General features: G+C 33.6%; 2 protein-coding genes across 5 annotated transcripts; both read left to right on the top strand.

Moving 5' to 3' along the window:
• Positions 1–882: 882 nt before the first annotated feature.
• Positions 883–17554, top strand: LOC132306871 (uncharacterized). Its single transcript, XM_059804449.1, has 17 exons — positions 883–1330; positions 6904–7006; positions 7385–7454; positions 7560–7598; positions 7684–7801; positions 7891–7948; positions 8976–9085; positions 9159–9207; positions 9307–9367; positions 9998–10057; positions 10163–10182; positions 10272–10337; positions 13251–13418; positions 14312–14569; positions 14728–14940; positions 15428–15699; positions 16734–17554. Exons 1-17 carry the CDS (start codon positions 1242–1244, stop codon positions 16864–16866), a joined length of 1887 nt encoding a protein of 628 aa, XP_059660432.1. The 5' UTR covers positions 883–1241; the 3' UTR covers positions 16867–17554.
• Positions 17555–19272: 1718 nt separating this feature from the next.
• Positions 19273–27361, top strand: LOC132306870 (V-type proton ATPase subunit F-like). 4 transcript variants are annotated; one of them, XM_059804445.1, is made up of 5 exons: positions 19273–19430; positions 19950–20030; positions 24556–24637; positions 26174–26256; positions 26991–27361. In XM_059804445.1, the coding sequence occupies exons 2-5, from the start codon at positions 19968–19970 to the stop codon at positions 27153–27155; spliced, it is 393 nt and encodes a 130-aa protein (XP_059660428.1). In that variant the 5' UTR covers positions 19273–19430; positions 19950–19967; the 3' UTR covers positions 27156–27361. The 4 variants fall into 4 exon arrangements, with proteins under 4 accessions (XP_059660428.1, XP_059660429.1, XP_059660431.1 ...); XM_059804446.1 differs by having other exon boundaries at positions 19316–19406; XM_059804448.1 differs by lacking the exon at positions 19273–19430 and adding an exon at positions 19503–19521.
• The last annotated feature ends 340 nt before the right edge of the window (positions 27362–27701 follow it).

Genomic DNA, 27701 nt, shown 5'->3' with positions numbered 1-27701 from the left:
AAGCCCTCCTTTTCAAAGAAATTATACATTGCAATCTTTGCAACGATTACGTGGTGCAATATTATAAGAAAGACACATGATTTTTTATTTTGTTTTGATGGAGTATTTTTAGCTCTTTGTTGCACCACGTCGGATTGAATGTCGACTATTATATGCAGGGGCAGAGCTATGATTTAAATTCAGGGGCAAAGTACAAAAAAAAGAAAAAGAAAAAACACAACAATGAAAAAGTAGAAGAAGGAAAAAAAACAAAGAAGAAGTAATAAGAAAAGAAAAATGACATAATTTTGAAAGAAACAAATTAGAGTATGATTGAATAAACAAAATTAAAGAAATTTAAAAAGTAAATGAATAAAAAGAAGAAAAAGTTAAAGAAAATTTTGAAAACATAATAATTTTAGGGGCATACTATACAAATTTATATATATTATATAAGGCGGGCCGGGGTGTGTGCCCTAGGGGACTCTGCTCCTTATTATATGTAAGGCATAACAACCTCAATATTTTTCATTGGTTAAAAAAAAACAAAAAAAAAAATCACTCACCGGTGAGAATGTACATCATTATGTGACATCGTCCAATAACATATTGACACATCTATTAACGAATTCAGGAATGAGCTTGAACCCACTAAAAAAAAAAAAATTTATTATGTAGTACTAACATTAGTTCACCCAAAAAAATATTAACCCACCCCGATTGACAATTACTGAGTTTATGTTTGGACACATCTTGCTTTAATTAGCAAATCAGAGTTATCCGTATCTTATTGGTTCATGTCAGCGGTTAGGAATGCATAAATAAAATTCATGCGAATTGACAAGGATACCCCCGTCATCTCTTCGCAGCTTGGATTCAAATACTCCAGTAACGTAGCTCACGGCAATGTAATTGTAAACCACATCGCTGACCACTTCTGTACCTCTCTAATTCTCTCTCTTTCAAAAAGCATCAGAATCAAAGGAAGCAGAAATCCCTTGTTTTTCACTTTTCAGGTCTTCGAAGACCCAAAAATCGGGGTTTTCTAGTAACCTCAAAGAGTGGGGTCTACGATTCTTAACCTGTACCCTCTTCCATGGCTTCTTGAGATCCCATTCTCTCTCTCTATTCCCATGCCTTCAAGATCACCCTCTTCCCCTTCTTCTTCTTTGCCTTCCATGCTCTCTCACTCATTGCAATTGCACAAACCTACCCTTAACAGTGCCGCATTTGCAAGATAGTTCTCTCTGCGTAGATCAGTTATGAAGATTTCGTGCTGGCTCTCACTGCTTTCGATCTTTCTCTGCTTCTTCCCATCTGGGTCTCTCTCAATCGATAATATTCACCAAGCGTAAGTGATGCGTTGAATTCGTATACGATTGTATGCATACGTTTTGAATTTTAGCTAATTGTATGGGTTTATATGGTCTTGCAATAATTTAAAGTTGTGCATTCGTTGTGCTTGATGATTATCCTTGTGATGCATTGTGGGTTTATTGTTGAAACTTTTCAATCAAGTGTGAAACTTAACATTCTGCAATTTTGAGGTGTTTTCGTTATTAGATTTGTAGATTCTGATAAGTTACGCTTAGGATCTAACTTCAGTGTTTTTGGCAAAAATGTTTAAACTTTATATGGTGTAAACTTTGATGAAATACTGATGTGATAAATAAATAAAAAGTCAATGTTAATCTCGATTTTGTACCTTATTTACTTTTATTTGTTTTGGCATTTATGTTTTGCTTGCACCCAGACAAAAGATACTGTTAGCTTGTCAAAGATTTAAATTCATATAATAGTTACATAGGTAATCACAAATTACTGCAGTTGCCAGCGACCAAGTATTATTGTTGACCAATATGACCATTAAACATGCATTAGGTCAGCAGCTCTCTAATTTAGAAGAGCAATTTTAATCTGGAATGACCAAAAACAAATGACCTAGTTCATGCTTCCAAAAGGTGATTGCTCAGTAGCGAAGATTTAGAGGGTCTTTGAAGCATCCTTAGAGAAAGATTAAAACAAGTGTTGATGCTAGTATTGCACCATCTTATCTAAAGGGGTGCTCAAAATATCAGTTCATAAGAATTCAGTAGACAGATGGCCTCATTAATCACTGGTTTAAGCTATATTTAATTGGTGCAGATGCTTTGTAAGCTTGACAGGTAAAAATTTCACTATTAGTTTCCAATCCATGGCCTTAATGGGAGAGTCATACTAACCTAATGTTAGACATGAATAACAATTACAATAGTCATATTGTCCTTAGGATCTTTAGTTTTGCTCTATAGTTGTAAGCAGTTGAAAATTCTATGCTCCTTGTGATAAAAAGTTTCCTAATGAAGATTTCAACTAGCTTAGCTGGTCAGAGATGGTGGTAAAACCGTATATTTGGTTTCTTGTCTCCAAAGGAGCTTAAACACCACTTTAATCTTCCATTTCTGGTTGCCTAACCATTCCCACCCAACCACCCCCCCCCCCCCCCCCCCCCCCCCCACACACAACCAAAAAAAAAAAAAAAAAAAAAAAAAAGTGGTAGAAAGGAAATGGAAAAGATAGAAGGAATTCCCCAAAAGATTTTTATGAACATATTAGAGTGTAATGCATGGAAACTGGCTCTATTACTGTTGCCCCTCATAGGCAAGTTATACTTCCATGCTATTTGAATGCAACTAGAACTGTCAGGAAATAACAAACGATCATTTTTCTTGAACCCTTATGGAACTCGTGAAGTAATCGTTAAATTATTCATGGTCAGTGAACAAGGCTTAGTTAAAGTGTTTGCATCTATTAATAGGAAAGGAGTTCAAGAATTATAGCATGGTGCCAATAGTTGCATTGATGTGAAGCAAGTGGCTTCTTCATTAGATGAGAGAGACTGTTGGAAGTCCAAGTTGTAGGCCACGGGTCATTCCATATTATTTTAGAAGTTGAACCTTATATTTCTCTTATTTTTTATAAATTGAGAAGTCTAATTTCTATTAGCAAAGAATGAATTGTTATGATTTGACTAGATTAGATTAACAATATATTTTTTCTTTCTTCTCTCTACTAGTCTTGAAACCTTGGTTTGGGAGTTAAGATCCAAAGCCACCAGGACAAAGGTAGACCGGTAACCATACATGATTTTATATTTCGTAATTAGTTAAAGGGTTAAGTGCAGAAAACCCCCTACACTATAGGTTTTGTGCACAATGACCCACTCCTTTTGAAAAGTGAGCACTGTCACTCCCTATTTTTCAAAAACGGTGCAAATACACCCCCTTGACCACTTTTTGGTGAAATTTGACACAAAAGTAAATTTGATATCCCAAATTTTTTTTTTTTTTGATAAATAAAATTGTATAAAAGCGCTCTAAAATTGATATCCCGATTTTACCCTTTTCACTTCCCATTTTACCCCTCTTGCATTATTTATATCAAAAACCCCTCCCTACCCATCTCTCACCCTCTGCACGTCTATCTCTCCTCTCTATCTCAAACAGACTTCCCAACAATAGAATGGTACTCTGCTTCTGGGATACCAAATGCTCGCTATTGACGTCCATCAATTTCATCTCAAGATCAGCAATCTTGTCTTGAGCTTTAAAGCATTACCCATACATAACATAATTCAGAATGAACCCACATCAATAAAATTGAAATCCCAATAGATGTGACTATTCGTGAGTATGTACAACTCGGAATTACTAACTAACTTATGTGTCCCTCTTATCATCATAACACATATATAGAGTTGTTACACTTTGAACCCAGAGGGAAAATAGAAAACACGCTCCCAAATATATGACCGTTAACCAATAAAACCCTCAACAGTCAACACCCATGTTGTTACAGAGAAAATTGCAGGAATGAAAACATACGGGTAGAGAGAGAAAAAGAAGATTGTTTGGGTCTGTTTGCCTCTCTACCTCCAAGAATTATACCCAGAAAAAAAAAAGAGTGTGACATGTGGTTACACAACAGCAGGCTTCGGCACCACTCGCCCTCTCTCAAGGAATCCAAACAAACGGCGCAGGCCTCCGCCGTTCCGGACACGAAGGAGATTGTTCCAGCGGTGTCTGCCAATTCTGGCAACTCTTGATGTTAGAAGCCATTCATTCAACTTCTTCGATCTCTTACTACATGTTGATATCTTCAACTTCAGACTTATTCATCTCTCTTTGAATTCGAATCTCTTTGGTAAATTGTGAAAATAGAATTTTGTCAAAGATAGACGCCATCACTAAAAAGGCAACTAAACCAAATCCTAGTCAAACCCTAACACTGAGAAAGTGAAATCCTAATAAAACACTAACAAGCTAAAATTAAGAAAACCTAAATTACAGAATAACTTGAAGAAAAAAAAAATACAGGATAACATAGAATCCAAGACTCCAAGTTTAATGCTTGTATGCATGAACACATAAAATTACTGACGTTATATACGGAGTATAAGGGTACTACATGGTTAGGATTTCAAATCGAGAGACTTAGGGTTTGAGATTGAGCAAACACAGAGAAAATAAAGGGTGTTTGGTTTAGCCTTGTCCAAAACGGTCATTTTACATTTTTTTTTTTAATATTATTTCATTCTACTGACAACAGGGCATTATAGTCTTTTTAAGTGGAGAGGTCCTTATTCGCACTGAATTAAAAGTATGGGGTGTTTTATACCACACAGGGTATTTGCACTATATCAATAGTGCGTGTGGGGGTGGTTTGCACTTAAACCTTAGTTAAATTTTGTTAGAAATAATTTTCTAGCTTATGTATACATATATTTTGGGTTGTAATGACCTATGGATTTCAAAATTTTATCAATAGAATTTTCTCCTATTATCTCCCTGTGGATTCGATGAAACAACCTAGTGGATTTCGGAGTTGAAGATTTTTAGCTTCCTCCTAGCCTCCCACTGCTTTAGTACAGATGACGAATTTAACAAATCCAAGGATGATGAAATTCTCCTACCCCACGCTTCCTGCTCAAAACCTTATAGGCTTGTAGTGCTCTAATAGCAGAATATGGTATTGCTTTGAAATAATCTTGGACTTATTTGGAATAAGCGCAAGTTATCAAGAACAAAAAAAAAATTCCTATGAAATAGTTAATTTTGCAAGAGAAGGAAGAAAGCTTGTTCCTATGCCAAATTTAGTGTTAAGAGTTAGAAAATTATGCAGTCACTATATGTTGCTCAATTAGATAAAACAAGAGAAAATAGAATAAAATGGTTTGAACCCCTGTGCAAAGAATACCACTAAGTGTACTAGTTAGGAAGGGCGACATATCCACATTGAGGGCACTGCTTGGGAAAAGGGAAGACCAGAATTAACACGGATAGAGTAGTAAGGAAAGATATGATAACATGCAGTTTGACTTAGGTTATAGCCTTGGACAATATAAAAGGGAAAAATAGGATTCATGTAACTTTGGGAAAAAGCTTTGTTGAGTTGAATTCCATTTCTTGCTCAAATTTCAAGCGTTCATATGTAATTATCATTCACATGATATTTGCCTATTGCTTCCTGTTACTAGTTTAAGTTACACATGCCTTTCAAAACGTTTATATGGGCCAAGGAGCAATTTACTTTTTTCCCACCCTTATTTTGTGCACCCTTATTTTGTGCCTTTGAGGTTCAAACTTCAAATGCTCTAAATTTCATTGGTCAGTAATGTTAGAATAGAAAGCGATTCTTTCATAGAAGATGGGTAAGATTACTAAATTAATATAATTTAATAAAAATCTATTTACCACCAAGCATTAGGTTGAGGGAGTGGTATGTCCATATTTCAAAGGAGGTTGAGGGCTCATGTCCTAAATGGGACAAAGTGGGTGTGCTAGTGTGTCTTACCTTTTTCACATTGCCTTTCTTGCTTCACATGGTCCTCTGATTCAAATTGAAACCTTGACAACTGTTTTGCCCATGGATGAATTGAACCTCTCTCTCTGTGGAGGTAGCCATTTTAAACACCATATATGATGTCAAGTGATGATAACAAGGTGTTTTGTCAAGTCCATAAAGTTTCCTATCAAAGGCCTATCTTGCAAGAGCAATACAAAAACTGTTAGGAGAGTCCTTACTTTTTCTGTCTCGCCCTGACATAATTCAGGGCTATTAGTTCTATTCTGTTATGTTCTCTCTCTATGATTTTATTTATTTGTTTATTTATTTATTTTGTGAATTAAAAAAATGTGACTTCTTCCCTTGTTAAAAAAAAATGGAAATCATATTCTTAAACATAATATTCAAACTTCCTAATATGCTCCTCTTCTCCACAAGAACAACCCAGCTTACTTTGCTCATCAAAACATTGATTTGGACTGCTTTGCCCACTCAAAATATTACCAATGTCTTTTCTGTTCCTTTTTCTTTTTTGCCAACCCCACCTTGCATGCATCAGTGGGGGGGTTGTTAAGCAGAAGTTATGACAATGATGAATATGTTCAATTGGTTGGAGTTTTGCATTGAATTCCAGTGTTACTTTCTAATTCCTCAACCCAATATGAAGCTGAAAAAGTTCTGGTGTAGCATTACCATGCACAGTAATTAATATAATTTGCATTCCAGGTTTAGATTGTATGAGTGTATAACAAGGAAACAGTCATCAATGGAGCATATATTGTTGATTGACACAAAGTTTGAAGCAGACCTTTAACGGCTGTTGCATTCATCTCATCTCATTGTTTTTAGTGTGATTAAAGTATGCTTCCACAATATCCTTTGTTGGGATGTTGGAATTTTCTTTTAATGCTAGGCTGCTAGCTCATTAACCTTCACCTTTGTGTAATATATTTCTTATCTTGCTGCCCTTTTTCAAAATAAGCTTCAAGTATCATAATATTACTGCTTCTATGCAGGAGCCATAGAACCATTAGTTTCAAATATCATATTATTAATTCATTAAACTCTTGGTGACCTTGTTCCCTTCCCTACCTCTTACAGATTTCCTATTATAGAACCTGATCCTGGTCATACGAAACTTCGCCTTGCAAAGGAAGGGTTGGAGCTGATTCAGAGAATAAAGACTCCAATTGCAGCTGTTGCGGTAAGCTCGAGATTGATTTCCTTGAGTATTTATCAGTTGCAATAGTTTCTCACATAATCAATTTCAAAATATATTTAAAAATCTAGGTTGTTCACTTTTTGTTACATAACCTAATTGGCAAATGCTTCCATAATTTTTTAAAAATTATATAGGCAAACTGTACTTGTTCTTAAAACCTCTTATTTTTACTTACTCTGTGCTTTGGATATAAGAACATTGTTGGTTTCTCATTTTGCATGACTGCCAGTAGTCCATTTCTGTAAGTTTTTGTTCACTACAATTACTTAATGAAAAGCGTTTTTCCTCCTCGGGAGCACCTCCTCCTACCCTACCCACTAAACATTTTTTTTACTCTTATCTTTATGGGTGCCTTATTAGGTGATTGGTCCATATCGCTCCGGCAAATCTTTTCTGCTTAATCAGCTTCTCTCCCTTTCATGTTATGAAGGTGCAGCCTTTACCACTGTTAGTTCATCTCGCACTGAAATCATCACCATTGTTCTTTCTTTAATTCTCACATGTTTTTTAAGCGTTGAAGATTGATATTTTGCAGGTTTTGGTGTTGGGCATATGCGGGACACGAAAACTAAAGGTAGATGTGTATGATATGACGCCATGAATCTATACAACCATTCATGTACAGATATCACTTACAATTTATTTTTCATTCTTTCCAGGGATATGGGTATGGGGAACCCCACTAGAAGTAGATATTGATGGAGTTAAAACATCTGTCTTTTACCTCGATACAGAAGGATTTGAAAGTGTTGGGAAATCAAACGTATATGATGACCGGTAATCTTTAAGTCAGTAAAAGATCTTCAATCTGCTTTTGATGCTTGTAAATTTTTGTGGATCCTCCTTTCTGAATGCTGTCTTTGCAGGATTTTTGCTCTGGCAACAGTATTGAGTTCTGTGCTTATCTATAACCTGCCTGAGACGGTTTGTTTCTCCGCCTGTAACTCTCTTGTTCTCTCCTACTTCCTTAATTACTCTTTATTTGGAGCATCATCACGTGGGACAGCCAATAATTTGGAATTTTAGCAAACTCAAGGAGTTCTGATATTGCAAAAATCAAACTATCAAGTACAAAGTGTCAACTCCTGGGTATATTCTTGGTGTGCTTTGTGGTTTTTTTTTTTTTTTTTTATATGGTGATGGGAGCAAATTTAGAGTTTTGTTTTTGTTTAGATTTAGGGTTTAAGATGAGAATAGAAAGGTGGTCTTGACTTTTATTTTCTCTTTTTTCCCTTTGTGCATTAAGTGTAAGACTTAGTCAGGTTTTCAATTTTAATAAAATAGGTTTTAACTATACCGAAACATAGTCTCTAAAGTAAATAGCAAGAGAATTTACCAAAACAGTTGCCCCCTTTGGGAAAATGAAACCATTATCGAATAGAGTTACAATAAAAGTACTTCATGCAAGCCCTGAATTGCTACTTTGCCGAAGTAGAGTCATTATTTTTTGGTGTATGCTCGTCTAAGTAATAATTTGTTTCTAATGAGCTATTAAAATGAGAAAAAAAGGGAAGAAAAATAAACACTCATATCTAATGGATTATTGTATGGACTACAGGTCTACAGCTTCATTAATTTGCTACTAATTCCGAAAGAAATTTTCCTTTTGAAATGACTCGCAAAATGAAAGTTCCCTAACAAGTACTAGTAGTTGAATCATTCAAACAATTGTGCAATAGAATCCTAACTGGCATGTTTTGAAGTGAAACTGAAAGCATGATGGATGAGACTTAAATAATTTAGGGCTTTTTGTTTTGTTTTTTTTTTTTTTACAATGTTGCATTACTTCTCACCTACTCTTGGACAGATGGGACATGGACATCAACATTTGCGTTTTAACAATTAGGGTCATGGACCCATTGAAATTTGGGGCATCTATCATTCAAGCCCCCAATTGACATCTGCAAAGCATCTTTATTTGATTTATATGTTGGTCTTGCTACATGTTTAGATCCGTGAAGCAGACATATCTCGGTTGTCATTTGCTGTTGAGCTTGCTGAAGAATTCTATGGAAGGTATGCAATTCTGACATGGTCATTGCACTCCTTGTTTACATTTTTTTTGGTAAATTCACAACACCCCCCCCCGCCAAAAAAAAAAAAAAAAAAAAAAACATTTGTCACCAAACACTGACTTGTTTCATGTTTTTGTCTTCAACTATCATGTGGTGGACAGAGTGAAGGTAAATCTTTGGACCACTTAAAGTTTTTCCCCTCGTGTATATTGTCTTCTAATGAAGTTTAAGTTTTCCTATGCATTTGATTGACTAGATATTTTGCAGGGACAAGATGTTGCCTTTGAACCTGCAAAACTCTTGTGGCTTATCCAGCGTGATTTCCTACGTAAGTTCAGATATGGTTTCCTATGCTAATTTATGAATAAAATCATAGTAGCCGTGTGGTACTTTTTTTACCCAAAAAAGAGAAAGAGAAAGGGGGAATAAGAAGAAAAATGGTTGCCTATATGTTCCGTTAATCAAGAATACTGGAAGTGGTAGATTGGGTAACATTACCTAACCTATGGCATTATGTCCAAAAAGTGTGCACACTTGGACTCAAACATGTATTATCATGCTTTGCTGTCCAAACTTTTAACACTGAAGCAACTCCTTATCTTTTTTTCCAATAAGTATTATGATTTGACACCTAGGTTGCAGAACCCAAGAAAAGGGCGCCAAGGGGGTGCAACCCAAGTACAGTTATCTTAGTGACAATCTACGATGCACCAGTTTAACTGAAATGGTGGTAGCATGAGACAATAGCTTCAAAATCTGAGCTAATATGTCATCTACCCAAAATTTAACGTTTCTTAGATTTTACTTTACATAACCCCCTGTGTCCCAAAATAACTGCCACTCTTATCGACAGAACGCTATGAGATAACTTATGGAAGTTGCATTCTGTTTTTGTGGCACCCATAGTCTTATCTCTTGCAATGATGATAAATTTGACATTGTTGTTGCCGTTTTACAGAGGGGAAATCCGTGAAAGAAATGGTAGATCAAGCTCTTCAACATGTCCCTAATTATGATGGTTAGTTTTCCCCTCCTGTATATGGGTACCAAGATGTCTTCTATTTATGGTAATTTTACTTCCTTATAGACAAAGATTGATTCTTTGTGCATATTGTGACCACAGGGAACAAGAATGTTGACCAGGTAATGTTTCTTCCAAAGGTTCTTTTTCATTGGGACATTATTTTGTAATCATAAACATTTCTCAAGTCCTTTCTGCGTATTTTAATCAGGTTAACCAGATCAGGGATTCTTTGGCTATCATGGGCGATAACAGCACAGCATTTAGCTTACCACAAGTATGGGTTTGGCTCAATTCTAAATGATTCTTGCCTTTGCCTCTTTATAGTTCTTTCTAGTTAGCTAGGCATTATTTAGAGGTTGAACACTGAGGTATATCACTATCCTAGGAAGGAGAGCTAGTAAAGCAAAAAGCGTAGCGTTGTGTGAAATATCATTGTTGGACCTGACACAGCATTGGTAGGAGTGCGGAATATTTACTGACATTTGTTTTGTCAAACATGCCCTGTGGGCATTTTTGACAAAAGAACACATTCCTAGTTGACTAGAAGTTGCATTTTTTTTTTTTTTTTTGATAAGTAAAAATAAATTAGAAAAACGTTCAAAAGGGGAACGCGTCCTTAATACACAAAAACGAAAGAACAAAAGCCAAATCTAAGGACCAACAGAGTCCAATAGAACAAAAAAGTCATCGATCGAGGAGCAAGCGCTGCCTTTGACATAACAGAAAAGAGAGCATAAAATAAAAGACTTAAGGTTTGCAAAAGACGATTCCTTCCCTTCAAAGTTTCTGTTATTTCTCTCTCTCCAAATACACCACCAAGCACAATGTGGGACGACCCTCCAAAAATCACGAGCATGACCAGAAACAGGGCATCTTCTCCAAGCATTAATTAATTGGAAAGAGTGCTTTGGCATTACCCACTGAACGCCAAAAATATTGAATATGAGATTCCAACAATCAGATGCAACAGGACAATGCATAAGAAGATGGTCCACGGACTCACCATCATTTTTACAAAGACAACACCAATTAACAATGGTATTACCTCTCTTACGCAGATTATCCAATGTTAGAATTTTTCCCCAGGTAGCAGTCCAAACAAAGAAGGCAACTCTAAGAGTAGCTTTAGAGCGCCAAATACACTTCCATGGGAAATCATATCCAATAAAATTAGACAAACACAAGAACATGGATCGAACTTCGAATCTACCATGAAGAGAGGGAGTCCACAAAATATCATCACAACCTCTGCCAACATCCTTCTGTCTATATAACAGGTCCAAAAAGACGCAAACTTCAGCTATCTCCCAATCCTGAAAAGAACGCCTAGAATGCACATCCCACGTAACTCCACTGTTATCAAGATGATAACAGTCAATTACGTAAGCATGCTTATTCTCGGCAATGCTAAAGAGACGAGGAAAAGAAAGAGAACAACTAATCACCACACCATAAGTCTTCCCAAAATCTAACATACATACCATTACGAACCTTGAATCGAATATGGGTGGAAAACACATCCCAACCTTTCCAAATGAACTTCCAAATGCCAACGCCCCCGGTAATAGATACAAGACGAGAGGAGCAACCTCCACTCTCCTCCCCAAAACGACACGAGATGACTAGAAGTTGCATGAAATGCTTTCTTAATATGTTCTTATATTACACATTTTTGGTAATTATTTAATCCCTATATTACATGAATATTTCAAAATGAGTTGAATACCTGTATTATTGCATAACACCAGACACAGACCTTGGTCTGCATGACCTAGATGCTTGGGTCCATGGAAAATAAATTTTAGTCTCTTTTTTTATTGAATATATATGTTTTGTTGTTCGACTTTCCTATCTGAATTGCATAGACTATCGTGTTCGTGGATCCATGGTCTAAGAGTGCTCCTTGGATACTCTTTGAACTTCAATTTCCATTAGTGCTTTAATAATTTTCTTCTCAAGAGGACTGTTGTTGTGCATGTCAGTGTTCATCTCATTAATTTATTTAGTCAATTTACTTGGGTATTTGTTATTGTTTTCATTGATAGTGCATTGTCCTAGAAAATTAACTTAATCATGTCATTGAAAACATTCATGTAACTAAAGTTGCTGTTATATTTTTAAAAAAATTATTTTGGAAATTAGAGAAATACTTTTACATCTGTAAGGCTAGGTTTGGTTAGATAGAACTAGAAAGAAAAGAAAAGAAACGGAAAATGAAAAGAAAAGTGGAGTGAATGGAAAGAAAATTTATTTTCTAGCATGCATTTGGTTAAGGTGAAAATTTATTCAAGAAAATTATATTGAATAGCATAAAAGTTACTAAAAATATTTGTACTTACCTAAATTGTCCTTATGTTATATTTTTCTTATGTTATAAAAATACTAAAATAATAAAATAAATAGTAAATAATAAAGAATTAATTAGTAGTAATATATATCTAAAAAAATGATATAGTTTTCAATTATTTGACACCTTACAAACTACTATTTATAGAAGTCAAGTTAATTCAAACTCTGCCACCAATAAAGTTATTGTTGGTTTGTAATTCTTTGAAACCAGTAAAAAAAAAAATTATTGGTTGCTAACAATTATCGATATAGTTGTTGGATACAATAGGAATTCAAAATAGAAAAACATTGCTTTCACGAGAAAATTTTATTTTCCGCTTGTTTTGGGCAGGAAACGTTTTGAGGAAAATAACGGGTTGCGAGAATTCAAATTTTCCAGAATGTTTCATTTTCATTCTATCCAAACTCTAAAAAAGTTATAAAATTTTCACTTTTGTTTCTTTTCTAGTTGATTCTACCTAACCAAACAGAGCCTAAAAGAAAGTCCAAGCAGCATGGTAAACCAATGCTTGATATGTGAGAAAAACTTAACAACTTATTAATTGAGGCTTAACTCTATGGTAGTACGAGAAATGAACCCCTTTTAAATGCTTTGTTACGCTAGAACTTTGAACCGGAGAACTATTTGTGTACTTATCAGTGACCTCCTTATTTCTATTTTCATATACACTCAAAACTTATTTTATATTAAGTACTGACCATAATGATAATAAAAATGTTAGGTTACGATTGAAAATGATTAATGCATTTAGGATTTATTTGTTGACATTTGCAAACGCATTCCCCTAAACTCTTTGCCTCAGAGTTACCTGATAGCCCAATTTGAACTTTGAAACAGCCTCATCTCCAGCGTACAAAACTTTGTGACATGAAGGATGACGATCTTGACCCAGGTTACGTGAAGAAGCGAGAGCAATTGAAACAACTTGTTGCTTCTATCATCCGTCCAAAGATTGTGCAGGGTAAACATCTAAACGGGAAGGAGTTTGTATCTTTTTTGGAGCAGGTGCTTTCCTCTAATCCTTAAGTATTCTGGTTTTCAAACCATCTAATTCTTTTCTGACAATGAATGAACCTCTTAGTCTGTTCTTTATTTGTGTCACCTCTGGTGAGGTTGATATGAACTCAACTGGTGATGATTGAACTGGAGCACTCATTATAGAGTGGGCCAATCTCTTGAGAATCGTGTGTGTGTGTGTGGGCGTGTGTGTATGTGTGTGTGTGAGAGAAAGATGGAGAGAGAGAGAGAGAGTTTCTTAAATGATCTAGGTCCTGTTTGTTTAATTCTCATAAAACAATTATTCAACCGGTGATGATTAAACTGGAGCACTTATTATAGAGTGGGCCAATCTCTTGTGAGTCGTGTGTGTGTGCACGCGCATGCGTGAGAGAGAGAGAGAGAGGGTTGCTTAAATGATCTAGGTCCTTTTTGTTTAATTCTCATAAACAATTATTACGAATTAAAAAAAAAAAAAACTAAATTTTTTCAAAAGAGTTTTCAGTGAAGTTGGATATTTCTAACTCTTTTCTATTTTTTTGTACTGTCTAAAAACTGAACCAAACAGGTCCCTATTTTTGCTAAACGCTCCCATAACTACGTCTCTACTATAATGACTTGTTTCATTTCAAGTGATTATTCTGGTAATGATCAGTCTTATTGAACATGTTGGTTGTCATGGTTAACTATACAAAGATAAGAAGGCTAAAAAAATTGAATGAGATGCCTCAATGGCTATCATAATAACCAGGGTTCCATTAAGTTGCCCTCATTCTCGTCTTGACTTTTTAATCTCTGCTGAAGAAGGAAACAGAAAAGAAAAAAAAGTAGGTTAAATCTTAGCTTGTGTGCACACCTTATCCTATATGTTCTCTCTTCAACAATGGATGTTGGAATTTCAGATTCTTGAAGCCTTGAATAAAGGAGAAATTCCATCAACAGGCTCTCTTGTGGAGGTTTTCAATAAGGGTATTCTGGAGCGGTGTCTGAAACTATACAGTGATGGGATGGCTAAATTGGGTTTACCTCTCTCAGAGCAGTCTGTACAGAAAACCCATGATGACTCTAGAGAAGGAGCCATGAAAGCTTTTGAGGAACAACATTTTGGCCGTCACCATGCGAAAAAATCAGTTGAAAAATTAGAGGAAGAAATTAGAAAGGTATGAATCAGGCCTTAAAGTATAATAGTATGAGATGTAAATTGTTATGTACATATAGCACCTTTCAAATGCCTCCCTTCCATAATTTTCTGTAGGCCCTTGCCTTCATATTTGGGATTTGAAGTTCCAGTGTAAAATTGTATGCACTTTTTGTGCAGGCATATAAGAACTACATTTTGGCAAATGAATATCAATCTTCAAAGTTGTGTGAGGCACTGTATACTAGATGTGAGGACCAAATGGACCAACTCCAAGTCCTCAGGCTTCCTTCCTTGGCAAAATTTAATGCAGGATTCCTCCAATGCAACCAAAGTTTTGAGAGGGAGTGTGTTGGACCTTCTAAGACGATTTATGAGCATCGGATGATGAAGGTTGGCATATCTTCCACATTCTTCTTTTCAATTTATTTTCTTATCTGTCTAAGATCTTTTTTTTTTTTTGATAAGTATTAGAAAAGCGTTCAAAAGGGGAACGCGTCCCTAATACAAGACTTACCTGTCTAAGATCTTATTAGTACTTATTTGAAATTTTATATTCTGATGCTCTAGTGACGAATCAGTTTGTAATGTTTCATCAGTGTTTGAATAAAACCATTGAAATATATTTTTCCAAAAGTTGACATCACAAAACAAATGCAGTTCTCCTAAAGTGATGAGAGATAATCTAGAAATGTCATTTATTCCTTGGCAATTTAAAAAGTGATGCTAAAAATGCTTTACCTGTTTCTAAGGGTATGAAGACAGAAAAATCACTATATATTTTGTTAAAGCAGTCGAATCTCAATCCCATGTGGAGTCTGAATGCACCTTAATTCTTTTTACTAACCTTTCTCAATGTTCATGTGATCAAAATATGCAGATGATGGGAAAGTCAAAATCTCTGTTTATCAAAGAATACAACCACAGGCTCTTTAATTGGTTGGTGGCCTTCTCCCTTGCCATGGTGGTAGTGGGTCGATTTATCATAAAGTTTATTTTGGTTGAAATTGGGGCGTGGATACTTTTTATCTTCTTAGAGACATACACAAGGATGTTTTGGTCACCAGAGGCTCTATATTACAACCCGGTTTGGCATTTTATTGTGGCGACCTGGGAAACAGTTGTTTACAGCCCTATCCTTGATTTGGACAGGTATCACTTGCTCTTTGCTTCTCAAACTCGTTCACTCTATAAACATTTATGTTTGATGTCGGTGCTTGGATGAGGTGTGAAATTGCATGTTAGCTTGTTTTTGTGCATCAACTACAGAATGAAGCGTCTGGCTTGGAACTGTAATTTTTTAGAATGTGGTTCTACTGAAGTGTAAGGGCGCAACTTGGTTAGGTTGATGGATCAACTCAAGTCAAACACAAATAGAACTCTCAACCCTAGTCTGACAAAACCCGAACATATTGTTCTAAACTTGGGTTAGACTCAAGTCGGTTGTGTAACTTGTGTTACCTCAGTCAGGGTCAGATTACAGCCGGATTAGGTTCAGATTAGGCTTGGTTACTAGTATTTTAACAAGAATATTATTGCTAATATTAATATAGGTTAGTTTTTGGTTGGCTTGAGTTGCCTGACAACTCTATCCTAGCCCCAATTGAATTGAGGTCAAGTTGATATTCTTTAACCCTAGTCCAACTGCAAGCAACAAAATGATCTCTGCCCAAGCCTGTCAAAAAACCGGGTTAGACTCAGTTTGGTTTCAGGTTGGCCACACAAGTTTTTCCTATTGAATTGCATTAAGACGCATTCTAAAGGATGATAGATTCTCTCACTCTCTCTCTACAATTCTTTAATGATTGAAGTTGTGAGATGCATGAGCTCTTTTGTCAGTGAAACAATTAAGAAGTCGAAGCATGAGTTCCTTTTCGCTGAAAGAAGTGATGCTAGAGAAGCTATGAACATGTGGTCAATTCACTTCTTAGTATCTTCATTTTTAAATACCCAACCATAAAACAAATTTTCTACTTCAGAAGATTTGGCAAGAACTCTCACAATTAGTCTAGTTCTCTTCCGATGAGCCAACATAGAAAAGAGAAAGCATTGATGAGAGAAGAATAACAAACATGAATCCTTGAAGAAGATTGGGATACTGTCTTTAAGTTGTTGTTGAACTATTGATGAGCAGTGTTGTTATGTTTCTTTCTTTTCATTTCCTCTGAATCTCCTTGTTGAGACAGATGGGCCATTCCAGTTGGCGTGATTGCAGCGGCATTGTTGCTCTACTGGCGGTGTTGCGGGAAGAGGAAACATGGGCCCAATTGGATTTTGCCTCTGTATAACAATCAGAAAGATCGGCGGAGATCAGAATAGATGAATATTGACGGCCTTAGGCAATTGTTGTAGTCATGCTCTTTGATCTACTTCGGTGAGCTTTATCTTTTAGCAACACAAAGCACACCAGGGCTAAAGGATTTTTGGTTCTCAATACTGTGAAGGAAGAATTAGATGGTTGGCAGCTCCACTACTGTTTGTAACTGTAGCGATTCCGTGATTTGTGTCAGTATTATCATCTGTCAGTATCATCATCTGTTACATTATTGGATGTGTATTACTTTAAAGTTTATATTAATTGAATCTTACAGTTAATTGACATTTTATGTTGGCTCTTTCTTCACTTTGTGATTATCCGAGTATAATGGTTGAACAGGTGGTTGTTCCTCAGCTGGTTCGTGTTTGATTGTTTAATTGAGGTTTACTTCTGAACTCTGAACGGGTTAAGCGGGTTAAGCGTTTATTCAATTAAGTGTATTTGATAACACAATTTAAATATAATTGAAAACGTTAAGCATCACTTAAAATGAAGTAATATTTTAAGTGACCGAGACACCACTTGTCATTGAATGTTGAAAATTTAAAAAAATATTTGTTTTTTAGTTATCAATACTTAAACTTGGCTCTTAAAATTTTTAGTACTTAATTTCAGTATTATCAAATAACATCAAAGTCAAAATCAAAAGGTACTATGAATGTGAGACAAAAAAAAAAAAAAAAAAAATAACATCTAAGTCAAAATCAAAAGGTACTATGATGTGAGGCAAAATAAAAAAGTACTATGAATGTGATTATCTGAGAGAGGATCACTACATGTATCCTATGGTAAAATATGAAATGTTCTAATAGGCTTAATACACCATCATAAAAAATATGAAGTACTCTAATATGCTTGATGCAACGTCATAATTTTGAAAACGTGTTTTTCATATTGTTCTCATTTTCAAAGTGGACTCAAGTTTTTCTATAAAAGCAAAAAACTTCTTCTAGTTGTTTCTTTAAAAAGGGAGTGTGGGACAGCTGTTAATGAATTTGATTGAAAAACAGTTTTAAAAATACATTCTCAAATATACATTTCTGGTGCTTGTAAATCATTCAATTCGATAATTCGTTTCTAAATTTGTTAATCAAAAATAGATTATGAACAATAACAATTCAAATCAATTTAATATAAACGTAGTAAAATCTAATTTAAAATTAATATTCAACAAAATAATTAAATAATTATTTTCTAAATAATAATTAAAATTAATTTCTTAAAATAATTATATTAATTAAGATAAATATATTACATGATTAAATAATTATAATAATTAAAAAAAGCTTTATAATAATAATAAATTATATATTTCCTTATTTTTTTATTAAAAAAACTCATAATAAATAGATAATTTGAGTTTTATAGAAATTTTTCTAAACACCTTATATGAATTTAAAATAAATAAAAACTCTTAATAAATAGGTAATTTGTGTTAGAGTTTTATAGAAACTAACTCTACTAAGACATATATATATATATATATATATATATGTCTTAGTAGAGTTACCTATTTATTAGTAGAGTTACCTATCTATTACCTATTTATTACCTATTTATTATGAGTTTTATATGTATGTTTTTATTATGTCTTACTAAGACATATATATATATATATATATATTCTTATCTAATTAAATTTTATTTTATAAAAAAACTAATAATAAATAGGTAATTTGAATGAATTATTTTTATTTTTTTACAAGACCAAAAAAAAAAAAATTGTTGAATAAATCGCCTCTTTTGAGCGGATAAAAAAAAAAGTAACTGTTAAAAAAATTATCTCTTTTGATAGGAAAAAAACCCACAAAAAAAAAAAAAAATAATTAATGAAGAAATTATCTCTTTTGTCAACATAAAAAAAAATCAAAAAAAAAAAGAGGATTCAAATTTTTTTTTTTTTTATCTCTATTGAAAATATTATCTTTTTTCGATAAAACAAAAAAAAAAAAAGTTTATTTTTGTTAAATAAATTATTTCTTTTGATGGGTCCCACAACTGAAGTTGTATAAAGAGTAGTTATGATATTATAAAATAAGGTCATTAATGAATTTAAGGATTTTCTTGTCATTTTTTTAAAGAAAAAAATAAATAAAGCATAACTGAAAAAAAATAGAGTGCGAAATATTGTCTTATTATATTAATTGAAAAAATAGAGCTTTATATAAAGACATAGATATTTATATTTTCTTATCTAATTATATTTTATAAAAAAAACTCATAATATAATTACATAATTTTTATTTTTTTCATTAATATAAGGTGTTTAGAAACATTTCTATATAAAAACTCAAATTAGCTATGAAAAGTAGTTTAGAAATAAAATTCCCCTTCAAAGTCAAATGAAACTCTTGCTATAAAAGAATCAAATTTAGTAAAAGAAAATTTATTTATTTATTTTTCTATTCTAAAGCGATGTCGTTTGGAGGTTAGTTGAGGAACTCTCTCCCTAGTTTTCTTTGGACGGCTTAAGAAAAAGGTCTCGAAATATAGATCGCGCTCCAGTTCACAAGATCTTGATTGTTGCAGTTCACAAGATCGAGTCGGTCTTGAACTTGAATCAAACGTAATTGTTTTTGTTTTTATGCTTTAATTTAAATTCGTTGCTTCGTATATGTGTCTTGTGTGTGTGAACGAATGACGATTTTGTGATCTAGGTTTGTAAGTTGGATTTTTTAGTGATTTAGTTATATAGGTTTTTGTATATATAATGAACCAATTATATATATATATATATATATATATATATATATACGATTTTGTTGAAGCTTTCATCACCGACTCCCTGCTTTAATTTCTTTCTAGCCTTTTCTCTATTTTTCTAGTTTTTTTCTCTTTCCTTCTCTCGACTTTTCTCTCCCTTTCTAGAGAATTCTCACAATTTATCTCGGACTCAAGCTCTCTCTTGAAATCTCCGACTTTGTCTAGTGGGTTTTTAAATGCCAGTATCGGATACAAACCTAACATTTGGCATGTGATTCAAGTCCTGTTCTAATGACTGATTCAAGTTTTTGTTGTTTTTTTTACTGCGTACCCAATTCAGCGCCTCTTCTTCTAATATACCATTTTTTTCTTCTTTATGTAGTCGTGATATTTCTCCTCAATGGCTAACAAAGTTCAAATTGCCACAAGAAACTCGGCACTCATCGCCATGATTGCTGATGAGGTATGAAAGTTATAGTTGCTATGCATGGTTCTAATGAAATTATTAGGTAGAAATTGATCCAAATTGATAATACATTTGTTATAGCCTCTAGAATCTTTTGTAACGTACAATGACATGTTTGATTGTTAATTATAAGTTTTGATAGGGTTTTATGGAGTAACTTTTCCTCTTTCTTAATTGTGAATCAATGGATCATCTTTTGGATTTTGTGGATATTTAGTGTCATCGTGGGCTCCTACAACTGTAATGTAATATTATGTTGCCTAATGATATGTTCCCTAAACATCCCAGATAAAAAAACTATCCGTACATTCAGAATGTTTCATTATTTGGGCTTGCCTAAGATTTTAGACTTTTAGGCCATGTTTGGTGTGAGTGAATGGAATCAAATGAAGTGGGAATGGAATGCTTTTGTTTCCATTCTTTAGTTTGGTAAGTAACTTTAAAGTTGGAATGATGATTCTTGCCCATTCTCTGAGAATGGTGATTCCCACTAATTCATTCCACTTTTCAACTAAAGGAATGACCATTCCATTTCCACTTTAAAAAAAAAATTAAATAAATAAATGAATAAAAAAAAAACTTTTAATGAAACGTCGGCTACACACATACATATACATACATACATACATACATACATATATATATATATATATGTTTTACAAAAATATGATGTTTTTCTGTGCAACCAAACATGGGAATGAGAATGGTCATTCCATTTTCATTCCATTCCCATTCCATTCTTTGATTCATTCCATTCCCACTTTATTTCATTCAACCACACCAAATTAGCCCTTAGTGCTATATGCTTTTACCTTCTTTTGCTTCTCTGGTATTGCCTTCCTTCAGCCATTCATTGTGTAAAGTTAATTTCATGGCACACAACTTAATTTCTTTCCCTTTTGTTTGTTCTAGATTACATAGTGGACATTTTTCTTTTTGTAAGAAAATATGACAACTTTTATTTTTCGGAAGAAGATCATATATTTCAGACCATATATTCGGTACTTCCAATTTGGAGGTCTAACTAAGCTGTGGAAGTATTGATGGGAGCAAACCTTGGCTCTCTCAGCCCAGAGCCATGTTGGCTCTACTATTTTTATAAAGTGCCTCTCCTGAAATTATTCTTTTCTAAAAATCTCTCTAATTCTTTCTTTCTTTTCATTCTTACTCTTCTTCTTCTTTATTAGTATTTTTTTATTCTCTCCTAAAAATTTTGCATACCCTTTATTCAATCAAACTCTTATTTTTTCCCCTTAAAAGTTCTCCCATATTTTTTCTTTTATTCATTCTTCATTGTTTTTCTTCACTTGTTTCTTTTATTACAAATTTACAATTCTCTTAACTATTGTAATGAGAATTTTTTTAAAAAAACAACCAATATAATCTAAATGATGTTTTTAAAAATAATTCAAACTTTTTTTTTTTTTTATGAAACATTTTGCAACAAATTAGTTACCAAACAAGTTTTTGTTTCGAAGTAAATCACACCACAAAAAAAAGAAAAAGAAAAAGAAAAAGCGTTTCTCTTTCTACTTCATATGAAATCGAAAATGCAACATGCTATATGAATTTTGATTATTGCACATTCACTACACTACTATTCTCTTCATTATTTTTTATGACCGAGATAATACTGACCAATATGAGTGATCTTAAGCATCCAGTCAGCTGCTCTTTTTCCTCATTCATAACAAGCGTCTTTAATGTTGTAGAGGAAGTTCACACATTGTAGGAAACATGCGGTGTACAAAGTGTTAAAGTTACTATACTTGAGTAACAAGTTTTTCCTAATATGACTGATTGATTGTTACCATATTTGTCTTTTAACTTTCTTTGAAGTCTTTCCTTTATAATTATATTCTTGTAAAGTAAGAATACTTGTAAAGCAAGTCTTTGTTATTCTTTGTTTACAACTCTTTTCTAACCCACCTATAAATAGTGGTGGGTATTTGTAAACACGATTAAGAGAGTTCATAACAAAAATTGATGTAGTCCTTTAGGCTGTGTGTGTCGTGGATGTAAGCCCTAGTGGCTGAACCACGTTATATTCGCGTGCTGTCCTATCTTATTTCTCTCTTCAATTTTTTATATATGGTTAATTTCAGTGATACCCTCGGACAAATATCACATTGAAACATCTTTCGAAAATTACTATCACTTAAGTCCAAAATGACTTTTCCGTCAATAACACCTTTAAAAATGTGCGAAAAGACAAATTTGCCCCTAATTTTTTAATACTTTTTATTTCAAAATATCAACAATCTAAAATGTCTTTTTTGACCTCATTCATTAATCTAACCTACCCATTCCCCCCTAGCTCTCTCATAATCAGAGAACGGTGCCAAATTCTCATATTTATTTAATGCGTATGTATATATATATATATGTATAATCCACACTCCATCACCTCAATTGCAAGCCCAGCACAAATAGCGAGATCGAGGAGCAACTGGTGGAGTTAGAAATTCGGGAGCAGAGAAGTTGGGCATCTATATATATATATATATATATATATGCACATACACACATAGTCTTTTGAATCGCCGGCTTGGTAATGCCCTGTATGTTGTTGCAGAAGACCTTGCGATGCCTCTTTGCTCCACCCTTACCCAGCCCTTGGCAACCATTTTTGTGGCCAGTCATTTTGATGAGACACAGAGACTTGCTTGTGGCTTTAGAGAGAAATGGATTTGTGGTAGAGTGGGTGGTGCTGTTTTTTGATAGACCCAATTGGGAATTGGTGGGTGCAGAGAGTGAGGAATTCGATGTTTTTAGAGAGACAGTGTGCCGATCCTTCAATATGCATATATAACTGTTGCATTATATAGTGCACCTAAATGTGTTTTCCAAAATTTTTAACATCTCATTTTTTGAGTGTGGAACTCATGGACTCAAAGTGATTTTTTTTTCATTGGTAGAAGAAGTTGATTGAGCTTTCAAACTAATTCTATTGTCCATAAAAGTTTAGGTCCACCATACAATTTGGGTGATGTATGTAGGGTATATATACAATTGAAAGTTCAAACCAACCGTTAGTAATACCCACGGCCATCAAAAATTGAAACCCACCATCAACCAATTTAATATATATGAAATTTGTGTGTGTGTCTGTGTATATATATATATATATATATATATATATATATATTTAAAGAGAGAAAGATTTAATCAATTATGGTGGTGATGGTGATAGTGGTGATTGATGATGAGTGTGTATGTTTGTGAGACTAATGGCAATGGGTATTTTGGTCACTTAACATGGATTTTATGGGTAGTTAAGTCATTTTATACATGAAATAATTTTTAATTAGTCAACACATAGTCAAAGGGTAACAATGTCTTTTTATATGTAAAACGTGGTCTAACATTCCTGAAAACTAACTTTTGGGGTGCAAGTGAAAAACGGACCAAACGTTTGTAGTGTGAGTGATGGTTATTTTCGAAAGGTGTTTGAGTGTAATATTTGGCCAAACTTGAGGGGGTGTCAGTGTAATTAACCCTTTTATATATGTTAACATGGTATCATCACAGGTTTATTGTACCCTACTCTAGATCATTCTTCCGCTCCTTTCATCTTGATTGATTTTTTCTCTATTATCAAAGTGTTAGGCAAAAATTGTTAATTTTTTGTCATCGTTTTGCACGTTGCATCATTTCGTGCATTTCGTGTTCATGTCAACTGAATAGTGACATCTTCAAAGGAGTCTCGTTGTAACCATACCATCAGGGGGAGCCTCTACACCAAATATCATCATATATTTTCATCTTGTTATCGTTGCAGAGTTATTTTTTATATGCTTAAATGCATATTGTTGGCTATATGCCAAATTTTTGATGAAGTGCTTAGAATCATGTTCTTCACTCTTGCAGACCCTATGTTCACTTGCGTATATCTTCACCAAATCATTGGAAAAAGTTATGTTTCATGATTTGATATGCAAGCTGGACGTTATTTTCATACATGTTCCACCTTGAGGGGGAGTGTTAAAGTTACTATATTTGAGTAACAATTTTTTCCTAATATGACTGATTGATTGTTACCATATTTGTCTTTTGACTTTCTTTGAAGTCTTTCCTTTATAATCATATTCTTGTAAAGCAAGTTTTTGTTATTTTTTGTTTACAACTCTTTTCTAACCCACCTATAAATAGAGGTGGGTATTTGTAAACACAATTAAGAAAGTTTATAATAAAAATTGATGTAGTCCTTTGTGCTTTGTGTGTCGTGGATGTAAGCCCTAGTGACTGAACCACGTTATATTCCTCTTCAATTTTTTATATATTTTAACACAAAGGAATCATGAAGAGTGCAAATAAGCATGATGTGTACAAAGGGCACAAATGTGCAATAAGCGTATCTTTTTAAGTTCACTAATGGATTTCTATGGATTCAAAAAAATTATTGCTTGGCAAAAGAAAGAAATAATTTTTTTTCCTTTTAACTATGGAGTTAGCTGACATGTCAGTTCATGTTATTCGCAGTACTTTTGGGGCTTATCAAATAAATTACGTATCTATGCAGGATACAATCACTGGATTTTTACTGGCTGGAGTGGGCAATGTTGACATAAGGAGAAAGACTAATTATCTTATTGTGGATTCAAGTATGCCTCTTAGACTTGGTTAAGAGCTTCTTTATGTAGAATCTCTAGAATGTTATTATTATTATTATTATTTATCAGCAAATTCATATCCAATGGACGAATTATGTGATTGTTCCATTACTCTTATCATTCATTGTTTGTAACAATACGGAAATGAAGGGTTACAAATTTAAGTTGATGCCTTGGCAAAGAAGGCCTGGCAGGGGGTTGGAATCTAGCGAGTCCTTTGTGTGGAATGATGTTCAAACTTTAAATAAAAGTAATTGATTTCGGTGTTAGATTGCTAGAGGTTTGTCTTGCTTTTTTGCTGTGTTTTTGTGTTGCATTCAGAAGATTGAGCTGATGCATTCTGAACATTAATTGTGGGTAACTGCTTTTTATTTTTCCTAGCTTTGTTCATATAAGGGGCTTACGTCTGAGTTACTTGCACGCCATGTAGTAGTACTATTACTAGTGCAACTATATAGAAACTCAGATATTTATTGAGAACTTGTTACATCCCACATGATTGATGTTTTTAATTTTTATACTGTAATGTTATTTGACGTGATTACCTTATAAAAAAATAAGATGCCAGTCATATTAGCACCTTTTGTTAGACATGAATTCCTGTAATAGGGGCATTTGCAGGCTCTAATCATCTTCACTTTTGAGCTATATGTTACATGGACTCTTCAAAAGTAGTGAAGTACTTGGACACACAATACTAGCACATGGGTATGAGACGTGTCTGACACTCTTGGTTGGACATGCAACTGAAAAAACAAAAAATAATATCTAATGATTCAATTTTTTCATATTATTGCTTCAAAACAAGTCAAATGCCTATATTAAATACTCTGTAACATAAATAAATTATGTTACTCTAAATTAAATAAAAATAGTAGATAATATTAATATTTAGCAGTGTCCATGTGTCATTCAGTTAGAAATTTGATATGTTTGGCACTTGCATACATACCCACAACCGACACACGTAACCGAGTCCAGGTAACTTAGATATGGGAACACAATTTCCATATTTACTTGAAATAATGAGCTTGAGAATATGAATGGCTTTGACGTGTGTGTGTGTGTTTTTTTTTTTTTTTTTTGGGTGATTTCTAGAATTAAGTCCCAAGAAAGGAATGACTAATAATTGCATCCTAGATGTGAATGTCTAGCCCAAGAACAGAGGCTGGTTGGCCTAGTATAACCTGTTTCGACGTTTTTTAATATCCATTACTATTAATTTCTACAACATATTTTGATTTATGCAATATTTTCATTATACATCTTGGAATGATTTTCAAAGGGAAAAGAAATGATCAAGGAAATTTATGATTTGCTAATGCTGCAATTGATTCGAGGAAGAAGAAAATTTGGAATCTTACAAATATTTGGGCTAGGGGGACTATAGTTACGTTGTAGGATTCCAAATTTTCGTTCTTTCCATACCTTCTTGGTTGGAGCCTTTTTTATTTCATCAAATTTTTTCAAGTGAGCTTTTGCATGTTCTTATTCTTGCCTCATATGTAATTTTTAATTATGGCTTAGAAACAACGGTTAAAGAAATTGAAGATGCATTCAAGGAGTTCACAACAAGAGAGGACATTGCAATTGTGATGATCAGCCAATATGTAAGTTGTCTATTGTACTCTTATCATGTTTTATGAATTAATTTCTAATACTCTTTTTGTGGCGCCATGTGAATGTTAATTAGGAAAGTCGGTTGGTTAAACTGGTTCATATGCATACACTAGCAGTTAATTCGTTATTGTTTCATCTTTCAAATATATCTTTTGAAACCTATTATTTATTAATTTTATTATTATTATTATTATTTTAACACAAACATGTCTTTTTTTTAACACTGTATGGTCTTCTTGGCAAATGTGGATAGCTTGGTTAGATGAAGCGATTGATCATTGCCATATTGGAAATCCAGTCTATAGCCAAACAATTATTACATTTCAGTGAATCCCTCTTGAGCAAGAATAATATAGTTCGACTGTGGAGAGGTATAGTCTGACGTTCCCATTTGGAATAAATCCAGTAACAGAGAATACAATTTGAATTCCTCATGTGTTAAGAGTTGAGGGAAAGAAGTAAGAGGTGTCTGAGTCTTAACCCTCGCATTTGAACAAAATCCCGAATTACATAATTGACAGCTGCCAATGTTTCTATCAATCATATTTTGTTTTTCTTTGGTTACTTAAATTAAATATGCACCGTGGCTATATTGATAGATGAATAAGCACACTCTTAATTTTACTGTAGTTGTAAATATTGATAGATGAATGAGCGTGCTAGGATTCTGTGCGTTTCGATTTCTATTTTTCTTGTCTGGTAAAACATTGTCTTTGATTTCCAGGTTGCAAACATGATAAGGTTTTTAGTTGATAGCTACAACAAGCCTGTTCCTGCAATTTTGGAGATTCCCTCCAAGGATCATCCATATGATCCTAACCATGATTCTATTCTTTCACGAGTGAAGAACCTGTTCTCGACTGAATCAGTCGCATCCGGAAGGCATTAAATCACATATATATGCTCAATATTATATATTTATTCGCTGCCGAGTTTGTATCGTGATCACTGTACTTAAGTTGCTCCTCTTCCAATATTTTTATTTTTTCTTGTCAAAAATGTCGAATCTGCTACTTGGTTCTTAGTTTTTTTTTATTTGTTTGAATAAATAATATTTTGATGACAATGAACTAGATGGGATCACTATTTAGCTAATTTTGTAAAATGTCATTTGCTTGATGTCTTCCTTGAGTTACTGGTCAAAAACCAGTGGGGAAGAGACTTGAAGCCAAACATCCGCCTGGTTAATTGAATATTAAACTTTATGCTCATAGTTTTTTCACTTATTAGAAGTTGATTGTGTGGATTGAAATGAGAGGTACTGTGAACAAGATTGCACCCTTACCTCCAAAAACTTCTTTAAATTATTATTATTATTATTATTCAGAAGTTAAAACATGTGGCCACAATCTCTTTTTGGAGAGGAGAGATCATACCATTTATGCTAATGACATTCTTATCATACGATTTATGCTAATGACATTCTTATCATACG

The sequence above is a fragment of the Cornus florida genome, unplaced genomic scaffold (genome assembly GCF_030987335.1).
Source record: "Cornus florida cultivar Cherokee Brave unplaced genomic scaffold, ASM3098733v1 CherokeeBrave_3.0.0_Hap2_Chr05, whole genome shotgun sequence".
Classification (NCBI taxonomy): Eukaryota; Viridiplantae; Streptophyta; class Magnoliopsida; order Cornales; family Cornaceae; genus Cornus; species Cornus florida.
The sequence above is the reverse complement of the archived record's forward strand: the minus strand, read 5'-3'. Positions and strand labels throughout refer to the sequence as shown.

Bases quoted from the DNA above. Each gene is read 5' to 3' on its own strand.
- LOC132306870 (XM_059804445.1), top strand. From the start codon at position 19,968: ATGGCTAACAAAGTTCAAATTGCCACAAGAAACTCGGCACTCATCGCC. The intron at 20,031-24,555 runs GTATGAAAGTTA...GTATCTATGCAG, and splicing joins TCGCCATGATTGCTGATGAG to GATACAATCACTGGATTTTT. The intron at 24,638-26,173 runs GTATGCCTCTTA...ATTATGGCTTAG, and splicing joins TTATCTTATTGTGGATTCAA to AAACAACGGTTAAAGAAATT.
- LOC132306871 (XM_059804449.1), top strand. From the start codon at position 1,242: ATGAAGATTTCGTGCTGGCTCTCACTGCTTTCGATCTTTCTCTGCTTC. The intron at 9,208-9,306 runs GTAAATCTTTGG...GATATTTTGCAG, and splicing joins ATGTGGTGGACAGAGTGAAG to GGACAAGATGTTGCCTTTGA. The intron at 13,419-14,311 runs GTGCTTTCCTCT...TTGGAATTTCAG, and splicing joins TTGTATCTTTTTTGGAGCAG to ATTCTTGAAGCCTTGAATAA.